This window comes from Pholcus phalangioides, unplaced genomic scaffold, assembly GCF_987345545.1.
Source record: "Pholcus phalangioides strain wild (caught in Gottingen) unplaced genomic scaffold, Ppha-v1.0 ptg000039l_1, whole genome shotgun sequence".
Lineage (NCBI taxonomy): Eukaryota > Metazoa > Arthropoda > Arachnida > Araneae > Pholcidae > Pholcus > Pholcus phalangioides.
In genome coordinates, this window is record NW_028301625.1 from 30,219,199 (window position 1) to 30,244,928 (window position 25,730).

Consider the following 25,730-nt stretch of genomic DNA (forward strand, 5'->3'; position numbering starts at 1 on the left):
TGCAGAAGCTATCAGTCACTGGCAGACCACAGATGAGTGATAAAGTGTAAGTGAGTGCCGTGTTGCATTTTCGTTTTTGATAAAATGGCAAGAAAAACTTGACCAATGCTACTACATTAATCTTGATGGAACCATCTATTATGGCGCAGAACCTCTTGTAGTACTCCTTGGTGATGATTGTGCTGTACGTACTCATGATGAACCAAGCTACCAGAGTTAAAGACAATGAGAATGACGTTAACACTGCATCTCCTGAAGACCAAATCGCCAGTCAAAAATAAAATGAATAGATCCAATGCTAATGGATCATGATTCGATGAACCTGCTTCACCAGAGTACTCACTTTGTCAATAATGATCTCAATTCTGAAAATGTCGAGGCCCTATCAGAGCATGTTTCACTCTCCACTGATTAGTCTTTGAAGCAGTTGTACCACTTCTTTATCTGTGTGGTGTCCATTTCTTCATCTCCAAAGTAGGAATAGGACGAATAGTGATTTGGTTGAATAACTGAATACTTGGCTAATGTTTTGGCCGAATACTGAATATTTGGCAGACAATTATCAATTTTCTTAAAATTTATCAAAAATATAAATAAAATTGTTTTTAACTGAAAATAAAATTATTAGTAAATTCAAATAGTTGATATATAATTTTAATTATGCAATTTATTATTTAAATAAATATTAAAAAACTGGTAACTGAGATTTTTATTCCCATCATATTGACAATCAAATTTAACAATGACATATTGCATTTTAATATTACAGTGATATCTCGGCTAATGAAGATGATTCTTTCCAGAATCACGTTCGTTAGACAAAACATGATTTCCCATAGGTTTCTATGGAAAACCGTTTGATTCATTCCAGCTTCTGCCCAAAATTTAAAGATAAGTTTTTTAAAACACCAAAGTGTGGTATAAAAAAAGCAAAAACTGACCAAAAGCTAAAATGAACAGCTTCAAAATTGGATAAATGAGAATTTACAGGAAGAGGAAAGTACTGAAGATCTTTTTATTTACACTAAATGTATGTACATACATACAAAAAACACCCCAGTTTTAGTCTGCTGAAGTTGATGTTGACACAACCCAGTCAAGTTTGTATAGTTGACCTCCATCTATTTGTGATTTACCCAACTCATTTCTGTGTCTGATACATGCAAAAGTATATATACATGGAAAAGCTAAGCTTCTAGAAAGTCCAGACTGTTCAGTTTCATGCTAAGAGTCTTGCACTGAGAGAACGCATGCTCTGAAAACACCCCCCCCCCTTTTTTTCGATGCATTTTCTATTTTGGCGGAATCTTTCATCTATATATACACTGAAGAGCCAAAAAAAAAACTGGTCCACCTGCCTAATACCGTGTAGGCCCCCCACGAGCCCGCAGAAGTGCCGCAACACGACGTGGCATGGACTCGACTAATGTCTGAAGTAGTGCTGAAGGTAATTGACACCATGAATCCTGCAGGGCTGTCCATAAATCCGTAGGAGTAAGAGGGGGTGGAGATCTCTTCTGAACAGCACGTTGCAAGGCATCCCAGATATGTTCAATAATGTTCATGTCTGGGGATTTTGGTGGCCAGCGGAAGTGTCTAAAGTCAGAAGAGTGTTCCTGGAGCCACTTTGTAGCAATTCTGGACGTGTGGGGTGTCGCATTGTCCTGCTGAAATTGTCCAAGTCTGTCGGAATGCACAATGGACATGAATGGGTGCAGGTGATCAGACAGGATGCTTACGTACCTGTCACCTGGTCAGTCGTCGTTGGTCCCATTCTTGCATGATCTTTTTCCGGCCGCAGCGATGTCGTAGATTTAATATTTTACCGGATTCCCGATATTCACGGTACACTCGTGAAATGGTCGCATGTGAAAATCCAAATTTCATCGCTACCTGGGAGATGCTATGTCCCATTTCTCGTGTCCTGACTATAACACCACGTTCAAACTCACTTAAATCTCGATAACCTGCCATTGTAGCAGCAGTAACCGATCTAACAACTATGTCAGACACTTGTTGTGTTATATAGGCATTGCCGATCGCAGCGCCATACTCTGATTGGTTCCATATCTCTTTATTTGCATACGCATGCCTGTACCAGTTTTTTTGGCTCTTCAGTTTATATAATGACATGTCCTGACTGATTCACTGATTCATCATCGCCAAGCTCAAATGCTGAAGTTATGAATATGAAATCTGGTCAGTTTCATTTTATGAAGTAAAGACCCACTAAGAAAGGGGTTTTTCAATTTGACCCCTAAGGGGGTCATAAGGGAGTTCAAAGGTTATATAAAGAAATCATGCTGAGACGAACTCGCTGAAACTATAAATATGGAATTTAGTGTTGATACTTTCATTTTATCACGTAAGGACTAAGTATGAAGGTTTTTTTTTTTTTTAATTTCACCCCTAATGGGGACATAAAAGGGTTCAAAGGTAACAGAGAAATCATGCTTCGTCGAAACTGCTGAAGCTATAAATATAAAATTTTGTCACTAGTTTCAGTTTGTAATGTAAAGACGCACTAAAAAGGGATATTTCAAAATTCAGCATCTAAGGCGGTCATATGAGGGGGGGGGGAACTTTCAAAGTTAAATATGGTGCAATCATAGCTGAGTCTAAACAGCAGAAGCTATAAATATGAAATTTTTAGTGAGTATTATATTTTAAGATACAGAGAACCACTATGATGGGATTTCAGAAAATTTAACCCCCAAGGGGGTCCAAATGTTACATGGGGGAAATCATTGTAGAACAGTTTTCTGATTACCAAATCCACACGAGCAAAGCTGCAGGTTACAGCTAGTTTTATATGAAACAGTTCAAATAATACAGAAAAAGAAGTATAGGTGCATCTGAAAAATATTCAGAGGTAGATATGAGTTGATCGGGCTCTAGTGATAGTCATTCTGATAATTGGTGAGAAAACTGTGAGCTCAAAAAAGATGCAGCCATCTTATGTTAGTGCATACATTCATATCATCAAAAATTGCTGAATTCGTATTTGTTAGCAGAAGCAGGAAAATCAGAAAAAATCTTCGTTAGCTGAGAAATGTATAAACTGAGGCGTTCATTAACAGAGGCATCACTGTACTTAGATTACAGAATCATTTTTTTTTTCAATACTTGTTGCGATTTTACATCTAATTAAGAAAATGTCAACCACATTATTTACTCTTAAGTATAAATGCATCATAAAAGTTAACTTATTTTTCCTCTCTAGATGTTCTTTGCCCCTTTCAGTAGATCAATATGTGCTCTTGCACCCCCTCCCCAACAAAAAGCAAGACATTCCAGCCAAAAGCAAGTATATTCCAGGCAAAAAATATACTCACCTTTTCCCATCTGAAAGATCCTATCTCACCCTCCAAAGAATCTGGTATCTACTTCATCCCATGCAAGAATTGCTAAAATGGGTACAGTGGCCAAACTAGGATAACTCTAAATATTTGAGTTCTCGAACACCGAATGCATGTTGAGAGGGGACAGACGGATAGTTCGCCTATTGCCCAACACTGTTGGCAACTTTCACATAATTTTGATTTTGGTAAAGCGTCTGTTTTTAAGAAAGCAACACGTAATTCCGAACTGAATTTTCTCGAGGGATACTTCATCAGAACATGCCAGAATTTCCTCGTTAATGATGGAAGAAACACTGCACCTATTTCGTTAGCTTGGACAGGTTTTATTAACCTCAGTTGAGACAAAGTTTTCAACACTTTGCAATAGATGGCTCCCCAATTCGCATCCAAAGACCACTCAGACACAGTAAATACAAAGGCGAACTCTCCGGACGACCAGACGTAAACATCACCCCTCCACGACTAATCCGTGTGAATTCTGACCACGAGGTCCTGATGACGGTTTTCCATTGAAGAGCCAAAACGTGTCGACCATTCAACCAATTAAATTTTATTTGTCTTGAAAACGTGGCAATTTTTGTACAAATCTACTTTTATACCAGATTAAATCTGATAACACTTTTGGGCTCATTGAAAGGTTTACCTTTAATGCTTGATCAACAATTTTGGATTTGATTTTTGCAAAATGACTTAATATTCACATTATGTCTTTAGTACCAGATTTTTGTCTATCGGATATCCACTCTGTTAAGTCATTATCATAAATAATTAAGATGAGGGGTTGATGTTATATCAACATCAAGTGATAGTACATGGAGATGTGCTTTAAAATATAATAAAAGTTTTCATCAATCATTTAAATTTTTAATGAAAAAACTCAAGCAACGCCAACAGAATGGAAACTATGATTTAAAGTAAAGTTTTCTTAGTTAAGAGATAAAAAACTACAAAACTTATAAAACTTAAGTTAAATTTAATAAGTTATCTATTCAATTTAAACCCTTTACCACATTCTCCATCATGTTATTTTTCAGTTAAATATGAAAGTTAAGTAGTACAGATCATCAAAATCACAGCCAGGGGATGTCATAAGAGACATTTTAGTATGAGTAAAGGCCGTTATTTGACAATACATTTTACATTTTATGGGGCAGAACCATTATTTTCCTATATTATTTTTGTTTCCAAGCTCTACTCCCCCTCCCCAGTCCATTCTGGATCACTAATATGAGAGACATAAACACAAGATTTATACAAACATCTAATTAATATTCAATTTCAACAAAAAATTTTGAAGTAAAAGAAAAATCATCCAGATGATATACTATACAGTTGAGAAGGACCAGTGTCCACTTTGACCAGATTTTAAATATATTTTACTGGACCACAATTCAAAGTACGAAGAGGGAAGCTTGTGTTTTTTGAATTTCCTCATGGGGTGGACGTTTTTCAAAGGTTATAGAGGAGTCTATGGGTCACCTATCACATTTTATATATAATTTTTGAGAAACTGAAAGTGTATGGGCATAGCCTATTTAGAATATTTGAGATTCCTCCCAGTTAAATATTTTTGTGCACTCTGTTAAAATGACATCCACTCTGTTGTGGGAAGCAGTTCACAGACAAAAAAAGTTAAAAAAAAACTTTAAACTAAGATCTTAAATTATAAATTACCAACCTATTGTCTGTCAGAAATAAAAAGTTTTGATTTTAAGTAGCTAAATACATGTAAAAAATAAACTTTTATATGTGCTATTTTGAAAAATCATGAAAACAAAGGGGAAAAAAGTCTAAAAAAAACAGAAATAATAATTATTTTTTTACAGCAATATTTGTTTTTGTAACAGAGTGGACAAAATCCATCACTTTCAGTCATAAAACCCAAAAAATAAAATATTATTACAAAATAAAAGTGAAAAATATTTATGAAATTTTAAACTTCAGGACCTTGGCTATAATTTGAGATCAATTTTATTTTAAAAATTTAACTTTTAATTTTTAATTTCAAAAATGTGGAATGTATACTTTTTTGGGAATGACCCATATGCCTGTGGCAGTTAAGGGGTTTAAAAAAAACAACAACGAAAAACATTTTTTGATATTGAGCTTGAAAGTGGATAATGTGTAGTTCCAAATAAATTAATGAAACAATAGAAGTTACACAATTGAAGTTACCAATTACTATTTTATAAAATCATTCCTCCTACACAGTCACTTTTCTGCATTAAGGTTTGATATTTATAAAAAAAAAGCTTACATGTATGTCATCAGTAAGATCATCTTCAATGAATGCTATATCTTTTTCATGGCACTCTGCTAAAGATTCCCCACCAGATTGACATAAATTTTCCTAAAAAAATTATTTCAAAGGTAAGAAAAATAGTACATAAAATTTTCAAAAATTAAAGAATATCTGATTTTTTTGCATCTTTCTTTTATTAAAATAAACAATTACAGTCATACATTTTTACATCATTTATACTTAAAGTGAAAACTAAAAAAGTCAAAATTTTTATCACTCTCATCAAACATAAGAAATGTATGATTAAGCAATGAAAAAAAGTTTTCCATATAATTCTCTTGTATCATTATTTCAACTCAGACAAAATTCCCCGGACCATTATTCTCACCCCACAAAAATGATGCACATAGCAAGATAAGATAAATAGTTTTCAAGATTTATTTTCAAGAGAATTATTTTTTGAATCCTTCAAAAAGAATAAGTGTTTCCCCCTCCCATAGATTAGTGGTCTTCATACTGTAGTCTGTGAATACCCTAAGGCTAAGTGGCAATGCTAAGGGGTGTGATGGATATGTGTAAGAAGAGAATAGAGTGCAAATATAGAGAGCAGTTATGGCAGTGATTCTCAAAAAGTGTGTCATGGATCCTAGGGGTGTTGTCAACCTGTGTCATTGTGAGCTGTTGATATTGATGTGTGCTGCTTTGAAGTTGTTCTTTATTAGAGATTCCTCAAAATAGTCTATTCTGGGGAGTCATATAATAAACATTGACTGAAACAAGGAAGCTACAGGTTAAAAAGTTTGAGAACTACTAGGTTATGATATAGCCCAGGGAGAAGGGTCCTTGGTTTTCTGGCTGAATCTTCTCCACTAATTGAAAAAAAAACTGCCCCAGACAAGAACAAAAAATAGCAAGTTATTTCAAAGAATGAGTCTAGTTATTTGAAGGGAAGAAGTAGGGGCAGATGTGGATACTTTGCATATTTAGGTGTTTCATATTCAGGTAAAAAAACTGATTAATTGAAATCATGGACTGAATGTAAGAGTTTCACTCGTAAAACCTCACCTGAACATTATGGGTTTGTTTGGTTGTTAGGTAAGCAAAAACCTTTCTTTAATACTAAGAACAGAGTAACAAGAAATATGTCCATCATCCTAGTAACGAGAGAAATAATCCAAGGAAAGTTCTTACCATTAAATACAAAGGCATAAGCATTATGTATGGGAATGCTTCCTTTGCTGATGGTGTTGGTTCACTATACCTTATGAAAAACACTAATGGCAGATTTTATTACAAACATGTATTGCAAACGCTTTTGACAGCGTTAATCAAGAAATCCTTTAATACAATCTTGGGACATGTGGAATTAGAGACATCCCCCTAAATCTCTTAGTATCATACCTGATGAACAGATCCCAGAGAGTAAGATGTGGCTCTCATTTAAGTAATTTTTGGGGGTTAACCTAGGAGTACCAAAGGGATCTGTTGTTCTTGGTCTCTTACTCTTCAATATATTCATAAATGATTTATGTGATCTCAAAATTAGTGGCAAGATATCAAAGACATTTGCTGATGATAGTTATTCTTTACTCACTACTTCTTATGAATCTCTTCACAATATAGTAAATTCTGACGTGATAAAAATTAGAGACTGGTTTCCATGCAAATGATCTACACAACTTAATATCTCTAAAAAACTAAATATATCTACTTTTCTTCAAATAACATTCGTTTTGAATACAAATCTATTTCACAATCCTATATGTAACATTAACACTGATTGTAACTGTCATAAATTAGAATAAGTGAGTGCCATAAAATATCTGGGTATTTATAGTTGAATCCTGTTTCAACGAATACCGTTATAGTGAAAATCTCGTTTTAATGAACAGTTCCTAATCCCCCATACAAGTTTTCATAGGAACAATGCAAAAACCTGGAATTCCTTTGTAACAAAATTTCGTTATAACAAAGTGATTTTGCCGGTATCTTGGAGTTCGTTATAACAGGATTTGACTGTATTGACTCTGATATGAAATGGAAATCCCATGTTCATAATCTACAAATCAAATTAAAATTTACAAAGTATAAATTTTATTTTTTTAAATATTTTGTTAATCGTTCTTTTCTAATCCTCCTTTACTACTCGCTGTTCCATTCTTACTTATTATATGGTCTACCTATTTGGGGTAGTGATTATTTGACTAACTTAAACCTATTATATCACTACAGAAGAAAATTATAAGGCTAATTTCTAATAACTATTATACTCCTTTCATCACTCTCTTCCAAAGAATAGAAATCCTACCACCCTACCACTTAGATACTTATATTTTTATAAATCCCTGTTGCTTCTCTTGAAACATCAATACTCCCTTCCATTAATATCTGCTCGATCTTCTGCTAGGCGTAATATACCGCATACTCATTGCCCATTATTCACAAAAACATTTAAAAAATTCATTTTTCTTACCTAATAACCAAGTTCTATTACTCTCTTCCCATTGAAATTAAGACTGCTCCTCTCTATATACCTACAAGTACCTCAAAAGATATGTCTATTTTGATGATATCTCTGTGTGCACTTTAAAATTTTTTAAACATTTGTCCCCCCTCACTAATTAAAGTTATTGATTTTCCCCCCTTATATTTATCAGCTTCTTAAATATTTTGCCTTTTCATGACAGTAGCTGAATTATTCAAATAATACTTATTGTCTCTAATTTTGATGTTTAAAATGCACACACCACACATTACCACAATGAGATGTTACTACAAATTTTGCTTTCCCCCTTTTCCCTTCACCCATCTATTATTACTCATTATTTAACTACCAACTCCCCCATTTATATATTTGTTTATATATAAGTGTATATATAGCTATTTTTTCTCCCTTTACACATTGTACTTTTTATACAAAAACTTATCATCCAGTATGTGAGAATCATGTTCACCTTGAATGACAAGTTGTCTCTATTTGTGTTTGCAAATTTATTTTGCTAAATAAATAAATAAATGTATTGCATAATTACATGTTCTCACTTACTACATACCAGGGTTGTTTGGTTTAAACCTTGGTTTTAACCAAGTGGTTTTTTTGAAAAAACCAGTTTGGTTTTTTTCAAAAAATCAAATAAAAGTTGCCTAAATATAATTTTTTTCCTTGAAAAATATCATATTGATTCCTTATTAGCCAAAATGCTTCATTTTTACCACATTTTATATCCTTGGGGTACATTTTGATGGTATATCTTTAAATGACATAAGATTTTATAAGCGGTTTTTTTCAAAAAATCTCATAAAAGTGGCCAGAATATATATATATTTTTCATACGAAGTATCTTAGTTATTTAAAGTTATATACAAAAGCCAAAATTTCTTATTCTTACAACATTTTCTAACCTTTGGCTACATTCTGATGCTCTATCTTCAGCAAATTCATGAATAAGGATTGCATCACACATCTAAATGTAGTGGTGTATTATCTCACAGGGTTTCTTTTTCCCTTCACAAAGAAACAGCAACAGTAGTGACACCATCATGCTAGGGGAAGGTGGTCCTATAATCCAATAAAGACACCAGCTGTCCTTAAAGGACAAAGACCAGTGTACTAGTAGTTACATTACCTAACATACATTTTCATTTTCTTTCCCATAAGAAGTAGCACATCTCCTACTGTATATCTCCCAGTCTTAATATTCAATAGTTGTTTTTTTTTATACTTTCACACTTAAGCCCAGTTAATCAAGGTTCTACTGTATAGTACATAGTAACAGATTTATGAAACATAATCAGCTATATACAGGGTGATTATAATTTTAAGTTTTGATTCCAAAGCTATACTGGTCAGAATGACTTGAAAATTTGCATGGATACTCCTGAAGCAATGGAAGTTTCTTTTGCAAAAGGAAAAAAGTGCAAGTAGTGCAAAATGTGCAAGTAGATGATGCTGTACTTGGCCAGTAGTAAAATGCATTTTGTGCAACCACATCATTTCAGCTCTTCCACAGCATCAGTGTGTGGATAGAACTTCTATCAAGATGCACATTGTAATACCAGCAAAGCAGCTGCTGAAGACTAATTTTGACAGGATGCACCTTAACCCTTGCAACTTCTGGCTGTGGGTGTAGCTCAAAATGTTATAAACAGTGGTCAGATTGCTAACTTTGGTGTATTGCAATCTCCAGCACATTCCCTATATGTTAGAAGTTCCTCATTCCTCAGGAATATGAATGGGGGGGGGGCGTTTGGTTTAATAAAGCTGAATTGCAAGCACATCCACATCATGACCATGGCATACTCCGATTCTGTTATTGAACAACAATTTTTGTGCTTTCAACCTCAGGTTGGATAACATATTTAACATTTCTTAAGTAAGTTGTAGTTATTTGTTCAATTACTTCGTTTTTTGTGATGTTTCCATGAATTATGAAATCATGCAATGCTATAATTAAGGTATCATTTTGCCATGACTGGCTATCATTTCCATTCTGTGAGCAAATTTTCCACTTGTTGGATGATGTCATTAATTTTTTAAGTATTTTTTTCCCCTTTACCAAATAAAATTGAATTTTTTCAGGAATATTCATGTCAATTTTCAAGTCATTTTGACAATCGTTCTTTTTTACAGCGTTTTGGAATCAGAACCTTAGTTATAATCACCCTGCATATCGTATTCTCTGTATATCGTATCATTGCTAATTAATCTGCATTATTTATGCTTCATTAAATACATTATATTCACCTAATTTTTATTAGTTTTTGCAAAATAGCTTCCTAATTAAGCATACTGAAAGTAACTAGAGAAAACCTTTATATACTATATGATTAATAATAACATCGAAAGAATTTTCAAACACACAGTAATCCATTGAGTCAAGCAAAAATAATTAAATTGCAAAAGTTGGTTTTTGTTAAAATGTAAGAAATATTTTTTGATTAATTAGTATGGGAATAGTGTTAATTACATTAATAACCATTTTATTTTAGTTAATTATTAGAAGTTTGAATGATTTTTCAGAAATTTCATTGTTTTTAATGTTAATACTATTTAAAACAAAAAACCGGTTTAAACCAAAAAAACCTGGTTTAAACCAAAAAAACCGGTTTTTTTACCAACCCTGCTACATACACATACCACTATTTCATTATCAATATTTTAGTATGACTATGAGCAAGCATCTGTGAACTAAGCCTCAAAAGAGCCAGAAATGAACTTTTTAAATTGTGTGGAAAAAAATGCCCATTGAGTAAAGCGCATTGACTCCATACCAGACATACTACATAACGTGCCACTCAGAAATATGAAAAAAAGATACTATATTTAGTTATTATATTTTGTTTATAACGAGGTTCAGAGAGTGTTTGTGTTCCATAAAATAGATTTCTTCGAAAAATTCAAATATGAATTTTGTTGACACATGTTCATTGTAAATGAAAGATATTTTTCTAAGTTCTACTGTTTTTTTTATTTTATACTATATTTTTATTAATACTCATATCTAAACATTATAATACAGTAGAGTCTCAAAAATCAAAGCCTCAAAAGTTCAAGTTTGGAGATACTCAAAAGAGGCACTGAAAATTTTTATTTTTGAGTCCCTCTTTTTCTTTTTTCCCACAAGAACCTAACTTCTTTATTTTGATCCCAGAAATACAATGTAAGTATGTATGTTATTGTACAGCAATTTCAGTATGAAAGGACTAGGCAGCCCCAGCCCTATAATGGGTAACTGGTGTAATAAAATATTAGACTCCCTTGAATGGACATAGACCATTTTAACTTTCTTGGGGTCATTGAGAAAGAGAAGCAAAATTCGACCATTTTCTTCATAATAGTAAACAATGACATTGTCCTCTAATTGCTTACATAAAATCATTGCAAAAGCAATTGAAAGCTATTAGTGTCTCAGCATCGTGCACCATCAATCCCATCACTGACTCTTCTCAATCACTCTTATCTTCACACCCTTTTCATATTCTTCATTTTTTAAGACATCGTATGGCATCTATATCTTATTCAAGAATCAACCTTTTAACGGCCAATGTTTTCAATTGGGCACATCGATTTCATCAATTGGAAAAAATATTTTTCTTGCATGAAACCACTTGAATTTTTTTTCCTGAACGTGTCAGATTCCAAACTTAATTTACAAAACAAAACTTGCATTCATATTTCAGCACTTATGCCATAAATTTAATTTTTTTAAATTGACTGTTTTTAAAGAATAATAAAATTTAATTTTTTTGTTTTTTATTTTAATGTTGTTTCTATGGACATGGGCAAGTCCAGAAAACATGCAAGAAAATTTGTTTTCATACATTTTATGGTTAATATCTCTAAACTAAAGGACTAGAAGGTGAAATAACAGAACAAAATTAAGAAAATCTCAATTCAAATTTTAATTCTGCTGGTAAAGGGTTAAAATACAGTAAGTGTATGTAGTGAAGTAGTACCACTTTTTTAAAAGTAAAACCAACATTTAAAGCATTTTTTTTATTATTTCTCGGATAATTTGAGTTTTTTGATAATTTAATGTGGCCTCGGTCCCATCCACCTCAGATTATTAAGACTACTGTATAGAAAAATAGAGTAAAAAAAATTATGTAGGCTATAACTAATACTAAACAAAAAACTTTGTGGCCTATTTTATTTAAAAATTTTGTCATTAGATGTAGTGGTATTAAATATGAAATATTACTTACAGTATAATGGCTTTTGTACAAAACTCCATTGGAATCACAAGTTTCATTCCATTTTGGTGATGCAGGAGGACAGTAGCCATCATTAATATGGTTGAACATATGACCATCATTTATATAATATGGACTTGGGGGATCTGGAAGAGGTGGACTTAAAGAACTCTCATCTCTAGAAGAGAGAGACAAAACATCTGAAGCATCCATAAGTTTTCTTGTCATATTGCATTCATCCTTAGAAAGTCCTTGACCGGATTGATCGATAGTCTGTTCTGTAAACCCAGAATCGTGTTTAGCCTCTGATGATGCAATCGATGGTACATGATTAAATGTATCTTTTCTTTTTGAATCAGACAATTTTTCCCAAGGTGTCTCAGAAAGAGAATTACAGTTAACTGTTGCCACTTCATTATCATCGTGTGAGTAAACTGAAATGTACAAATTTTTAAAGCACAAGGTAATTAAGAGAAAGAAATGCATCATACAAAATTTGAACAAATTCAGACAAATATACAGGTGGACTGAAAGAAGATACACCATAACCTTACTGATCTCCAAACAAAAACCATTTAACTTTTTTTTTTGTTCAGTGATGTAATCTGTGGCATAATCTAATGCATCACCCATCTAAATGTAGTGGTGTATTATATCACAGGATTTCTTTTTCCCTTCACAAAGAAGCAGAAACAGTAGTGACACCATCATGCTGGGGGGGGGGGGGGTGGCACACACACAGGTGGTCTTATAATCCAATAAAGACACCAGCTGTTCCTAAAGCCCAGTTAATCAAGATTCTACTGTATTGTAGTAACAGATTTACAAAGAATAATCAGCTATATACAGGGTGATTATAAGTAACGTTTTGATTCCAAAACTATACAATAAGTACTGGTCAGAATGACTTGAAAATTTGCATGGATACTCTTGAAGCAATGGAAATTTCTTTGGCAAAAGAAAAAAGTGAAAGTAGATAATGGTGTACTTGGCCAGCAGTATAATCTATTTTGTGCAACCACATCATTTCCGCACTTCAAGAGCATCAGTGTGTGGATAGAACAACTTTTATCAAGATTCACATTGCAATACCAGCAAAGCAGCTGCTGAAGAACTATTTTGACAATAACAGGATGACATGACATCTGGCAGGCAGCCAGTTCAGCTAACCTTAACCCTTGCAACTTCTGGCTGTGGGGGTACTTCAAAATGTTATGAACAATACAAAAAACCATTTTTTTTACCAACCCTGGACTCAAATATGCCATTTGAAAAATGTCTATTTTCTCAGAATTTCTGGCTAAACTTTTGTTATCTTTTTCCTTATTTTGCGGCTTACTGATCTTTTCCAGAATTTAATGTGTAGTTTTACATTGAAAAAATATATGTTTAAGCTTTAAAAAATCGCAAGTGAGAAATTAAAGTTTGTAACAATTTTAAATTTTTAAAACATAATAATGAAACCAACGTGACTGAATTGAACCACTTGCAATTAATTATGAGTAATATAGGATTTCAGTTCAAATCCATTGAAGAAAATAACAGTTCTATATCTTTTCAGGATAAAGATGATTATAATAGCTATTTCTTCGTCAACTAATTTTGATTTTACATTCTGTGTTTTGAACTTATTTCTAAAAATTTATTTCTTTTTAAAAGGACTTTTATAATCTTTAAAGGCTTTCAAAATCTTCATAAACAAACATTAAATGACCCAACTAAAACTTCTCACCATGCCTAAGAGAATATTCTTTAATTAAGAGTTACTATGCAAAAAAAAATGTTTTAAATGTTTCAGGGAATGAAAACCGAATTGTATTTCATAATATAAACAAAATTAATTTTTTTATTATTTGAAATAAAAAATAATATTCTCCATATTCCCAGAATATTTACATTCAGGGAAATATTCTTGTTCTCAGAGAATATTCTTGTGTGCTTCACATCTCTATCCCAAAGTATATTGTTTATTGATGGTTATTTACTGTTTGGGTATACCTGAAGCACATACTCACTTGACGGAATTCCTTTCTGAAGATTGTCTGTGACCTTATGAGAATCATTTTTTTCTGTTTTTTGCATGAAAATATTATGATGCTGCACCTTTTGAACAAAGTTACTCTCTGATAGTGCATTTGTAGGAAAATTTTCTAGCTTGCTTAAAATATTTTCAGACTGAAAAGAATAGTTTTTTGACACCTGCAATGAAGACTGCTCAGATGCTACTATTTCTGTAGACTTTACACATAACACCTTCTCTTTTATTTCACTCGAACTTAAAATCCTACCCTGATCTAACTGCTTATCAGCATGACTGATACATTTCAAAGGTGGCAGCGAATTCTCAAATACATCCTTTATTTTTTCCGTTGATTTTACAGGTTCATTTGTTTTATTAGAAATATGGTTGATAAAAACTTTAGAATCTTGTGAACACTTCTGTGGAGCGAGACCAGGAACTTCTACTAATGGCACTTTCTCATTATAATATGATTTTACATATTTGTTGTCACCACATACTTCACTTTTTGTTGATGAAGATTTAAGGACAGTGTTGGAACTTTCTTTGTTGCTATTGGCTTGAGATACTTCATTACTGGACTGTCTAATACTAAAAACATCAGCTGTGGCTTGTTTTGCTGCATCTTGAATACTGTTAACATCACAATTATTAGAGCTACTACTCTTCTTGATTACTTTGAGTGAAGAATCTGAATGCAGAATTTTGGCATCTTTCTCTGTTTTTTCTGACTGAATTTTCTCAGACGTTTGCTTCAGCACACAGCTAGATTCAATAGATTTGGATTTGTTTGATGAAATGTGACAAGAATTAGAAGTATATACAGCTTTTCTGTTTAAATTCACGGAACATGAGATATTAGAAATTTTTTGCATTTTCCCAACACAACTTTCAGAGCTTGATTTTTGCACGTTCAATTTCTCATCATCCCGTAACAAGCCACATTTGTTAGATTTTGTTGTCTCTTCCAATTTTTCAAACATTGCTTTAGCATTATTAAACCTAGCTAAGTGACTTCCTCGACGAGAAAGTGAACAGGTAACTGGAGGAGGTGAAAGACTGGAATGAACAGCAGGGTATTTCTCAACCTTATTTTCAGAGTATGCATTGCGGTTAAACTGTGATGCATCCTTCTTAGTTGGAGATCTTAAACCAAATGATTCTACATTTTTTTGAGATAAACTTTGAAACATGTGAGCAATAGTACTGACTTTTGTTCCAAGAGGACGAGCAAATTCTCCTTTAGTTTTTGCAACAGGCATTTTTGTACTCATTTCTTTACGGTGGGATTTTTCTTCAAATGATGACTTCAAATTTCTGAAGCATCTTTGCTCTGAACTTGACAGTTTTTCCAAACATCCTTGGATGATATTATCAGCATTTATGCAGTCTGAATGACTATTTTCCATAAAAACATTTGACAGCATTGTACTTCGAACACCATTCATACAGGAATCCAGTCTGCAAGATAAATAAAAATTTTATAATAAAACATTTTCCAAGCTAAAATTAAGAATAACAATATTACACATTCATTTCACCTACTAAGGCTGGTCGTCCACTGCAGCGACTTGAAGAGATAAACAAGTCATGCGCAGTGTATGTAATTGCAAGACTGATCCAACTGCACAGAAAGTATGAGAACTTCATTCATGTGCAGTGATCTTCAGTTCGTGATTTCTAACTACAATAGCGGACGAGAAAAATGTCTGCCCCCGTGGGATCACATGGCTCTTGCTATATCTGAGCAGGTGCAGTACAGTTGTTTATGTGTCATTTTCACTCCGGTTTTTCCTCCTCTGTCTTCCCCCCCCTTTCCCGTGGGAACATGCAAGGTGAAAATGTGATAACTGCCGTTCATGGGCTGTGATGGTAAGTATTAATCAATTAAATATAATTATTCAATTATTATATTAACAACAAGAATGCTTCCTTCCTTTATTCCTAATTCTCAAATTAAAATCATTCATGTAAAGTTAATACTTGAATGAAATTTGAGTAGGGTGTTCAGTTGATAAGCCAAATATTTAACGAGTACGAAATAGGGACATCAGCATAGAGTACCCATTGGGTACTTGTACAAACTATTCAGTGAGCACCACGGTGCTCTTGAGAAACAGATTGGAGATGCATGATCTATATAAGTAATAAACATCCTAATTTCATCCACTGAAATGAGGTCGCGCTAATTACATAGAAAAACATGTCATGAATAACATGGATAGTTGAATTATTAGTATGTTTTTTTTATATTATAAGGCATATTAAACGATTCATAAATTTCGGATTCCATATAGAACATTTTTTTCATTGGAGAAAACTAAATTGCAAGTGTGATTTTTTCGAAAAAGAAAAACTTACATTCATCATCTGTGAAACGATAAATACAAAATAGAGAAATTATTCATTTATTTGAAAGGCAAGATTTGCTTCCTCAGTTATTGTACTAAATCAAAATGAATTCCACCCGATTTGACATAGAAACAGATTTGGATGAGGTAAAATGGGAACATTCATATCGTGTCATTTCAAAGCACAACAAGCTGCTTCTTCTTCTTCTTTAATTATACAGAGCTTTATGCCTGAGGGCTATTCCCTGTTTGTTGGAAAGACAACAAAGCGTAGAGAAAGTCTCCAAAAGGATAGAGGGGAAATGAATTCACAAAAGAAAAACGGCAAGTCAAACATTTACTGTTTACGATTAGAATAAACAAAAAAAGAGTAACACCAAACAATAGAAACGCTGTAGATCAGGCCCGTATTATAGAACAATGAGGCTTTTCGAATAGACGTCATAATCATCATCAGCATCACTCTGAGGGACAAACACTAGATCATAGTCTCCTAAACTTTTTGTTCCATCGCCCCCCCCCCCATGAGAATTTTTTTCCTCTCATCGCCCCCCAACTCAAGAAAACCCATAGGATCCTATAGTAGGTTTTATCGCCCCCTTGGACCATTCCATCGCCCACCAGGGGGCGATATTGCCCACTTTGGGAAACACTGCACTAGATGATCCCCTTAGGGGCCGTTCAAGTATTACGTAAGCAAATTTTTAGCCATTTTTGACCCCCTCCCCCCCTTGTCAGCAAAAGTCAGCAAAACGCTTACCCCCCCCCCCACCCCCATCGATGATGACGTAATACTTGAACGGCCCCTTATAGAGATCAATGTTAAAATTGCCGATTTTAGCGTAGAAATGAGGAAATTCAGTGGGGTTTTCCGCCACACCAATAATTTTAAAAATTGAATTGAATTTTTAAAATTATTGGTGTGGTGGCATCATATATCATATCCCTTCTTTCAGTTATTTTCTCACATTTCACAGGGGAGGAAACCAGACCCCAATTCCCCCTGCCCTCTCGCTACGACCTTACTGTAGATTGTATATGTAATGGACAAAAAAACCATTATATATGCTTAAGAAAGCTAATACTAAGCCACTTTTGGATGAAAAAATGACATGGAGTCCCTGGACGAGTGTGTGTTTAAAGAGTAAGCCGACCATATTTCCTCACAAAAAATCACAGACGGCCCTGAAAAACTGCGGGTATTTGGATTCCCAGCAAAGGAGAGTTTCAAAAATGTTCCGGTTTTTATTGATGGATTCCGCGTTTTTTCTCTGTTTTTAGTAACGAATATTGGGATTTCTCCCTGCTCCGCAAGTACCTCATCTAGTCACCAAAGGAAAGAGTCCAAAGGTGTCATCCTCAAAAAGTTTCAAAACAAAAAAATTACCACTTATTTTACTCATTACAATATTCACAAAAGTATGAAAATATCTGTCGGAATTATTGTGTGTCACTCAAAAGAAATGTAAATATTAATATTCTGAACGCCAATAGAGGCCAAAAATAACAAAAAATCCTAAAACCCTTCTAGCGACTGTTGGTTGGCGCCAACATATTTCCTGGCGACGTTTAATATAATGGATATACTTAATTCTACAAAGGTTCACATCCACAATTGGTACAGTGGTTAGAACCAGGTGCAGCCCTATAACCGGTTTTCTAGCTACTCTTTCCGGTAAGGCAACTGGATAGGGTCCCTATAATAATACCCCTATTCTAGTGGCTATACTTTTCGGAAAATCAAATGACGTCAGCCGATTCATCAAGTGACCGTCTCCCGTTGTAAAGTAAAATTACTGTTTCTTGATTAATTTTTTTGCATTTTAGTTCTAATTCACAAAACTTTATCATTTTTTCTCAGTAGATGCCACAAATACTATTCATTACCAAAATATTTTTTTTTAATTTTTTTAAAAGTTATTTTATTTTTGACAGATTTTTTTTTTTGACCCATGCATGCAATGTTAAATCAATGGAAAAAAACTGGTGTTCCGTGAAACCCTAGGGTTCCGCAAGAGCTTTTTTGGGGTTCCGCGGAATCAAAAGTGACGAAACCCCGATAGCTTCAAAAATTTTCTTGTCACTGTTGCACCTGTAGCAATTTTTTATAAGAAGACTTCCTGGGAATTCCGGAAAAATTTCTTATTCCCGAAACTCAAGACCTACATGAGATTTTATGAGGGTCTTTCTCCAAAGATGGCGGAACTTTTGAATTGTTTCTTTACATTCTGTGTGCGTCTCTTCCTTCCGATGGCCAATTGAGCTTCATGATGTCGATTTCTTATCACTTTTCTGAATAACAAGTCCTAAATAGCAATCCTGAGACACAGAAAAGAAAAAGTTTCGCTTTCTAACTTGCCTGAAGCTATTTTTTCTATTCTACAGATTCTTTACCACAAATGGGACTTCGTTTATACAACGTTCAAGAGGCCCCGTCAAAACGTTGTATATGAGCGCAAATCGTGCAACTGAAACTTTGATAAAAATGATTCCCCTCAAAGGCTCAAAGAAAATATCACAAAAATTCAATGGTTTTAATTGAATTTTGTTTGTTACATAATCATTCATTAAAATCATTAATCATTCTTGAGGAAAATCGCCCACAACATTAAATTTTTCAAAATCATATTATAAATGACTTGAATAACTTGAATAATTCGCATTATATCACCGTTGCTTAAATTTTGAGTATTCTTACATTGTTTTCCTGAAGATTTGACAGAAAAATGTAATTTTAAATTTTTTCAAGTAATATATATATATATATATATATATATTTTGTTTGTTTTCCATTTCTGATCAAAGCAGATAAAATGAATCGAATCTAATTATTTAAAAGTTGTCTAAAAGAAAAGAACCGCGATAGTGGACACTTGTGTTTCTCAAACCTTGCGTCGCGGCTCTAAGGGGCATCGCCAACCTTTGCAAGGGTGTCGCGGCTAGTTGTCGACATTGCTGATTGTCTGTTTAGTGCTTTTTTTAGGAAAAAAAACTTACACGGGTCAATTGCTAAAAACTGACCGTCCTTTCACTTCATGTCTTAGGTTTTTGTTTTTTTGCTCAAGTTGGAATTTTACGCCCCTCTCAGACCAAGATTTCCGTTTCTGCTGAAATTTGAATAATTTAATTTTCATATTTACTATAGCTGATGTTGGTTTAGTGCACTGCACCAGGAAGGGTGGAGTGCGAATTCACTCTTTCTCTTCCTTTGACTACTCCATTCTATATTTCGGATGAGAACGGTGTATGCCAAAATTCACACTCAACCCGGCTGACAGTGAGCAGTAGATTTTTTTCCTTGTTCTGTATTATGTTATTAATATTATTTATTTATTTATCATTTAAGACTATTTCATCAAACATTTTTCTACTATTTTCTTGTTCTTTTGACAGCTTTTCGTGTGTTATATGTGAATATATATTTAAAAGAGAAATATCGGTGATACTTTGCATTAGTGTTGTCACGATTAAAAAACCGTGGATATTTGTGAGATAACTACTTGCATAGCAGTGGAATGTGGTAGCCGACTGGTCGATAAAATATTCGCGACGATAAGATATTGTGCCACAAGATGCTCAGGGATGTCGTGTGTTCAAAACTATTACAAAATCAGCGCCATGGTGATCAAACAGCACATTGCTATTGAGAAAAGTCTGTACACCAAACATTGGCATACGAACCTCTTGGTGAGAAACATAGAAAAGTCGTTCGGAATCAGCTGTGAACTGTTTAAGTAACGGTCTAGTTAGTCCTATTGCGCGGAAAATTAAGGTGGTGGGAAAAAATTATTAAATGAACATGTTTTTCGTTATTCTGTAACTATGTGTATAAGATGACCAAATGGAAAAAAAACCGCTCATTTTAAAATAACGAATTCACGATTTAAAAATTTCAAAGTGAGTTTTTTTTTCAGCAAGCACGTCAAAATTAACATTTTTACTAAAACGATGAAATAGCCAAATAGTATGAAAAAATAATACTGCATCGTAAAATATGAGTCATATGTTCACACTATGTGTAACTCACAAATATATTTTTTAGACACTTTTTATCTACTGCGAGTTTCGATTCTTGTTCTACAGAGCGAATGCGGACTTTTGGTACACCTTGTATATTGAAGAAATACTCAGAATTTGTTAAGGGTTCCGTGGAATAGTCTCGTAATCATCAAGGGTTCCGCGCGAGTTTTTACGTTGGAAAACCCTGCCTTAAACAACCTCTCCTCCAGCCGGCTAACCAAGCATTTAATTGCGGCCCTGCTCACATTACTTGTTGAACCAGGACCCGATTTCCACATGGGGAAGTGAAGTGTTTGCCTAAGGCCAGGGCCGCAATATATGCTTGGTCAGCCGGGGCAAGCACGAATTCTGGCGTCCTTGTAATACCGAAGTAGAGGTTAGAGGATAAAATATGCGCGCACCCCCCCCCCCGCAGTCCGGGGCACCAGATCCGCCTATTCCCAACTTCGAGGCGCAAATGCGAGTCGATCTCCCCGTTAAAAAGCCTCGCCGCAGAGAACAACAGGCCTACATCGCTATAATTATTCATTCATTACACTTCACGCTATATGAGTTGAGGGAAAAAAACTCATGGTTTAAAAAACTGGTTGCAGATGGCAGCACTACACATAACAAGCATTACACGGAAACAAACTTCATGGTAGGTTCACTATTCATATACACACATTCCAACATGTACCAATTCGTTAGAGGTTCCGCAGAGAAATATGGACGAGGTTCATGTCTGGTTTAGTAGTAGTCTACGGGCTGGATATGAGAGATGGAAACAGCTTGCGGGCCACAAACCGATACAATTATCGTGTTGTAAGCACTGGGTACTTTCTTAACAACATTTTTCCACGAGCCGGATAGATTCTCTTGTTGGCCAACTCTTGAGAGCTGAACGTTTCTGGTTGCCCCGTATGTACGGGACTCTAGCCCTTACACAGGAGTGGAGAGTGATGCGTTGCATTATATGTTCATTGATTAGCTTAAACCCTCTCAACCCCAGGTTCCAGCGCTTATAGCCCGGGGACGGAAATTGTTCACCATTGGTTTAACCAAATGTCTTAAAACATATTTGTAGATAATTTTTTTTTCGAAATTGCACAGCGAGCCGAATAAAATTATCGAATCGATCAGATTGGCTTGCGGCCGGAGTTTGTGCACCTATGTATTAAATTACAGTGAAACCTCTATATAACGATACTCTGCGGACCAAGAAAGAATATTGTTGTTTGAAAAACTTGGCTTACATATTTACGGGAGTGGTAGCCCAGGTCGATAAGATACTCACCTAAAGTACCAAAGGATGTTTAGAGATGTCGCGAGTTCGATACCCGGTTTATCCTTGTCAGAAACTTTCCTGACGCAGGAGTACAACATATACGGCGACCTGACCACAGAAAAAGATTGCTACCTGAGGGAGTTCCACACCGAGGGGTTAGCACATCAACCTCTAGATCAGTTTCCCAAACTTTTTTGTCCCATCGCCCCCTTCTTCAGAAATTTTTTTCTCCCATCGCCCCCAACGCAATCCAACAAATAGGATCCTATGTTATACCCGTAGCTTCTACCGCCCCCCTGGAACATTCCATCGCCCTCCAGGGGGCGTTAACGCCCACGTTGGGAATCACTGCTCTAGATGAATATAAAAAAAGACTGCCCTTTGGAATCGGCAATAAATTGTAGATCTAATTAGCCCTCGTGTGCAGAAAATGACCGTGGGGTGCAACAAAAATGATCAAATGAATATACTTACTATCGAAGATCATGGGCTCAGGCTATGTCAACATGGATATATGGGTTAAGATGGCGCTGGTTTCACGGACAGTTCTGCTGGATTCTGAATGAAGTCACACATTTTTCCCCAGCATATTTCACGTAAAAACTTTATTTCATCACAGCTCTCTCTGTGACCTTCTTCATCACTTTTTGTGACTTCCCTTTCCCCTGATTTTCTCCCGTGGGTTCCCTTAGAATATCCTAGGATAGCAAGGGGCCATATGACCAGGGGCAGATATAGAGCTCGCTATTGGGGCTATTGGGAAGGGGTGTTTTGCATTTCAGGTTACCATACGTCCCGTATTTTCTGAGACATTCCCCATTTTTTAACCGAAGTTTTATTGAATTTGTTATTGAATCACACACACACACAAAGACGTAATACGGTAATTTTCAACGGATTAATTTAATATAATATTATCATATATAAGTTACGAAAATTTCATGAATTATCGCATTGAGAGCAATATTGCATATTTCGCTTGGGGGGAGGGTTGTTACCCAGATCACCCCCCATAGATCCGCGCCTGTATATGACTATAGGTTGAGAACCGCTGCATTAGTGTACCGCGGCACACCGTTCGTTAATGGCAGTCCCGTTATTAGTCTGGAATCAAACTGAGTGCCGCAGATCACTGAGGTGCCGTGATATTCGTAGTATTAAATTATATTGCATGTAATAATAGGCCGGTGTTCAATATATCTATCAGCAGAATATCAGAATATTTACGGCATATATAGCAACGGCATCCCAAGATATTGTGGCTCATCATTCGAAAATCACAGCCCTGTCACTGTCTTCAAAATAATTCCTAACATATCTTTGGCCTTACCAATTTGTATGTTTAATTACAAAAATCTTAATGAGATCTCATTATCATGAGGCCCTTCTCAGCACGTGAAGCCCCCGGGCCGTGTCGGGGTGGGCCCATGCGTTGAGACGGCACTGGTAAAGAAGCGAGATAAATTTATTTTCTGTTGCAGTAAAAAAACGAACGAAAACCCCTGGGAAGATAGAAATGATTCCCCCGCACCATTTTACTGTCCCTTACCCACGGGTGCCGCGGCATCCTGTTTGAGAATTAATTTCACTACATTATAATTGTTTCAACAAGTTCGCGCGTGTTTGCATTGTGCAAGAAATCTACAAGTGTACATTGCTCTAATTTAGGTGTGGCCGAGTTCAAAAATAATAATAATAAACACACGAGAATACTGTATAACCAAGAAAATTCATTTCAATCAAAATCATTAAACATTCTTAAATGTGTATGTACCTGTTTTTCTTCCCCTGTATGTTTTTTTCTCGTGAAGACGCGTTCCTGATAATTTTCCTCAAGGTTTTTACAATTTCCCTCTCGTGGAAGAGAAAAGCTACTTCCGTTGACTTTTTAACATTGCATACATGAGTTGGGAAAAAAATCGTCAAAAATCAAATACATTTTTCAAAAATAAAAGAAAAATATTTTGACAATAAGTGGTTTTTGTGGCATCCACTCAGAAAAAATGATGAAGGCATAAACAATATGCGAAAAATTCATTAAAAACTAGCAATTTTACATTATGCTCCCGTTCGAGTGGGTCACGCGATGAATCGGGTGACGTCAAAACGAGTTTCATTCTGAAACGTGCGCGCTTGCTAATAGCTAACCATATATATTCTAGAAACCTTAGCGTGAGACGCACATAGTGGAGGTTATGGATTCAAGTCTCACAAACTCGGTTGAGGTTTGTTTTTCCTTATTACCATCTTCGTTTTTTAATGTGTGTGTGTGATCCTAAATTTATTTATACTTAAATAAAGTTTTTTTAAACCGTTGCACATGTTAAATTTGATTCATTTACATCACCAATCGCCAGATGCATTCCGGTTGTGGTGAAAACAGAGTGAATATTTTCAGGTCCGGGGCCCCCTTTATCGGCCCGAGGAGCGAAGCGACATTCAAGCCCGGACGGGTGGCGAAGCCGTTTGCGGACCGCAGGCCCGCGCCGAACAGTGATGCATCTCTGGCCTATAGGTGTATTTACTAATAAAGTAATCGAAAATAGCGAGCGTTTGGCAATATGTCTGGCGGGACCATCGAGAAGAAATATAAGTTCTATTTCTGCTCTAAGGGCGTGACCGCCAGCAACACACTCGCGCATGCGCGTTCTGACAATGCTCAACCTGCACAATACTACAGCGAGACACTCATCGAGCTTATATTACAGGAGAGCAGGGCTATCCGCAGGAGAGAGTATGACGTCAGCGGTCTCCGCCTGCCAGTGCTGAGAACGGTGTCCCCATTGAGCTTATATTACTAATATATAGTAATATAAGCTCGATGGGTGTCCCCCAACGTCTTTCGTCGGAAGATCACGTGACTTGGTGAAAACAAACACAATCCCCCGTTATTTTCTTATGACATCCACAGGAATTTAAAACAATAAATGAAAGAAATAATTTCAGCTATTATTTTTATAGATGAGATAATTCCAAAATTAGTGAAAAGAGATAATTCTAGAAATAGTGAAAAGAGATAATTCTAGAATTAGAGAAAAGAGATAATTCCAGAATTTATGAAAGAAAATATTCTTGAATAAATGTAAGACATGATTTCAGCATTGATGAAAGAAAGAGATAATTTCAGCATTCATAAAAAAGGGATAATTCCAAAATTAATGAAAGAGATAATAATAAAATTAATGAAAGAGATAATAATAAAATTAATAAAAGAGATAATAATAAAATTAATGAAAGAGATAATAATAAAATTAATGAAAGATAATTCCAGAATTAAAGAAAGAGATAATAATAAAATTAATGAAAGATAATTCCAGAATTAAAGAAAGAGATAATTTCAGCATTAATAAAGATAATTCCAGAATAATGAAAGTGATAATTCTAAAATTAATGAAAGCGAGAATTTCAGAATTAAGGAAAGAGATAATTCCAGAATTAATTAAAGAAATAATTATAGAATTAATGGAAGTTATAATTCTAAAATCAATGAAAGAGGTAATTTTAGCATTAATGAAGTGATAATTCCAAAATAATTGAAAGTGATAACTCCAGAATTAATGGAAGATATTGGAAAATAAATGAAAGATAATACCAGAATTAAGGAAAGAGATAATTCCAAAATTAATGAAAGGTAATACCAGAATTAAGGAAAGAGATAATTCCAAAATTAATGAAAGATAATTCCAGCATTCATGAAAAGTGATAATTCCGAAATTAATGAGAGCGATAATTCTAGCATTCATGAAAAGTGATAAATCCAGCATAAAAAGTGATA

General features: G+C 34.7%; 1 protein-coding gene across 1 annotated transcript in view; it reads right to left on the bottom strand.

The window, feature by feature from the left end:
- Positions 1-16,879, bottom strand: part of LOC149065819 (uncharacterized) — an 83,182-nt gene extending 66,303 nt beyond the window's left edge. The window contains exons 1-4 of the mRNA XM_089253864.1: positions 16,679-16,879; positions 14,313-15,778; positions 12,310-12,731; positions 5,620-5,712 (exon numbers count right to left, since the gene is read on the bottom strand). Of these exons, the coding sequence (XP_089109990.1) occupies positions 5,620-5,712; positions 12,310-12,731; positions 14,313-15,765 (1,968 nt within the window). The 5' untranslated portion in view covers positions 15,766-15,778; positions 16,679-16,879. The remainder of the gene's footprint in view (positions 1-5,619; positions 5,713-12,309; positions 12,732-14,312; positions 15,779-16,678) is intronic.
- Between the last annotated feature and the right edge of the window lie 8,851 nt (positions 16,880-25,730).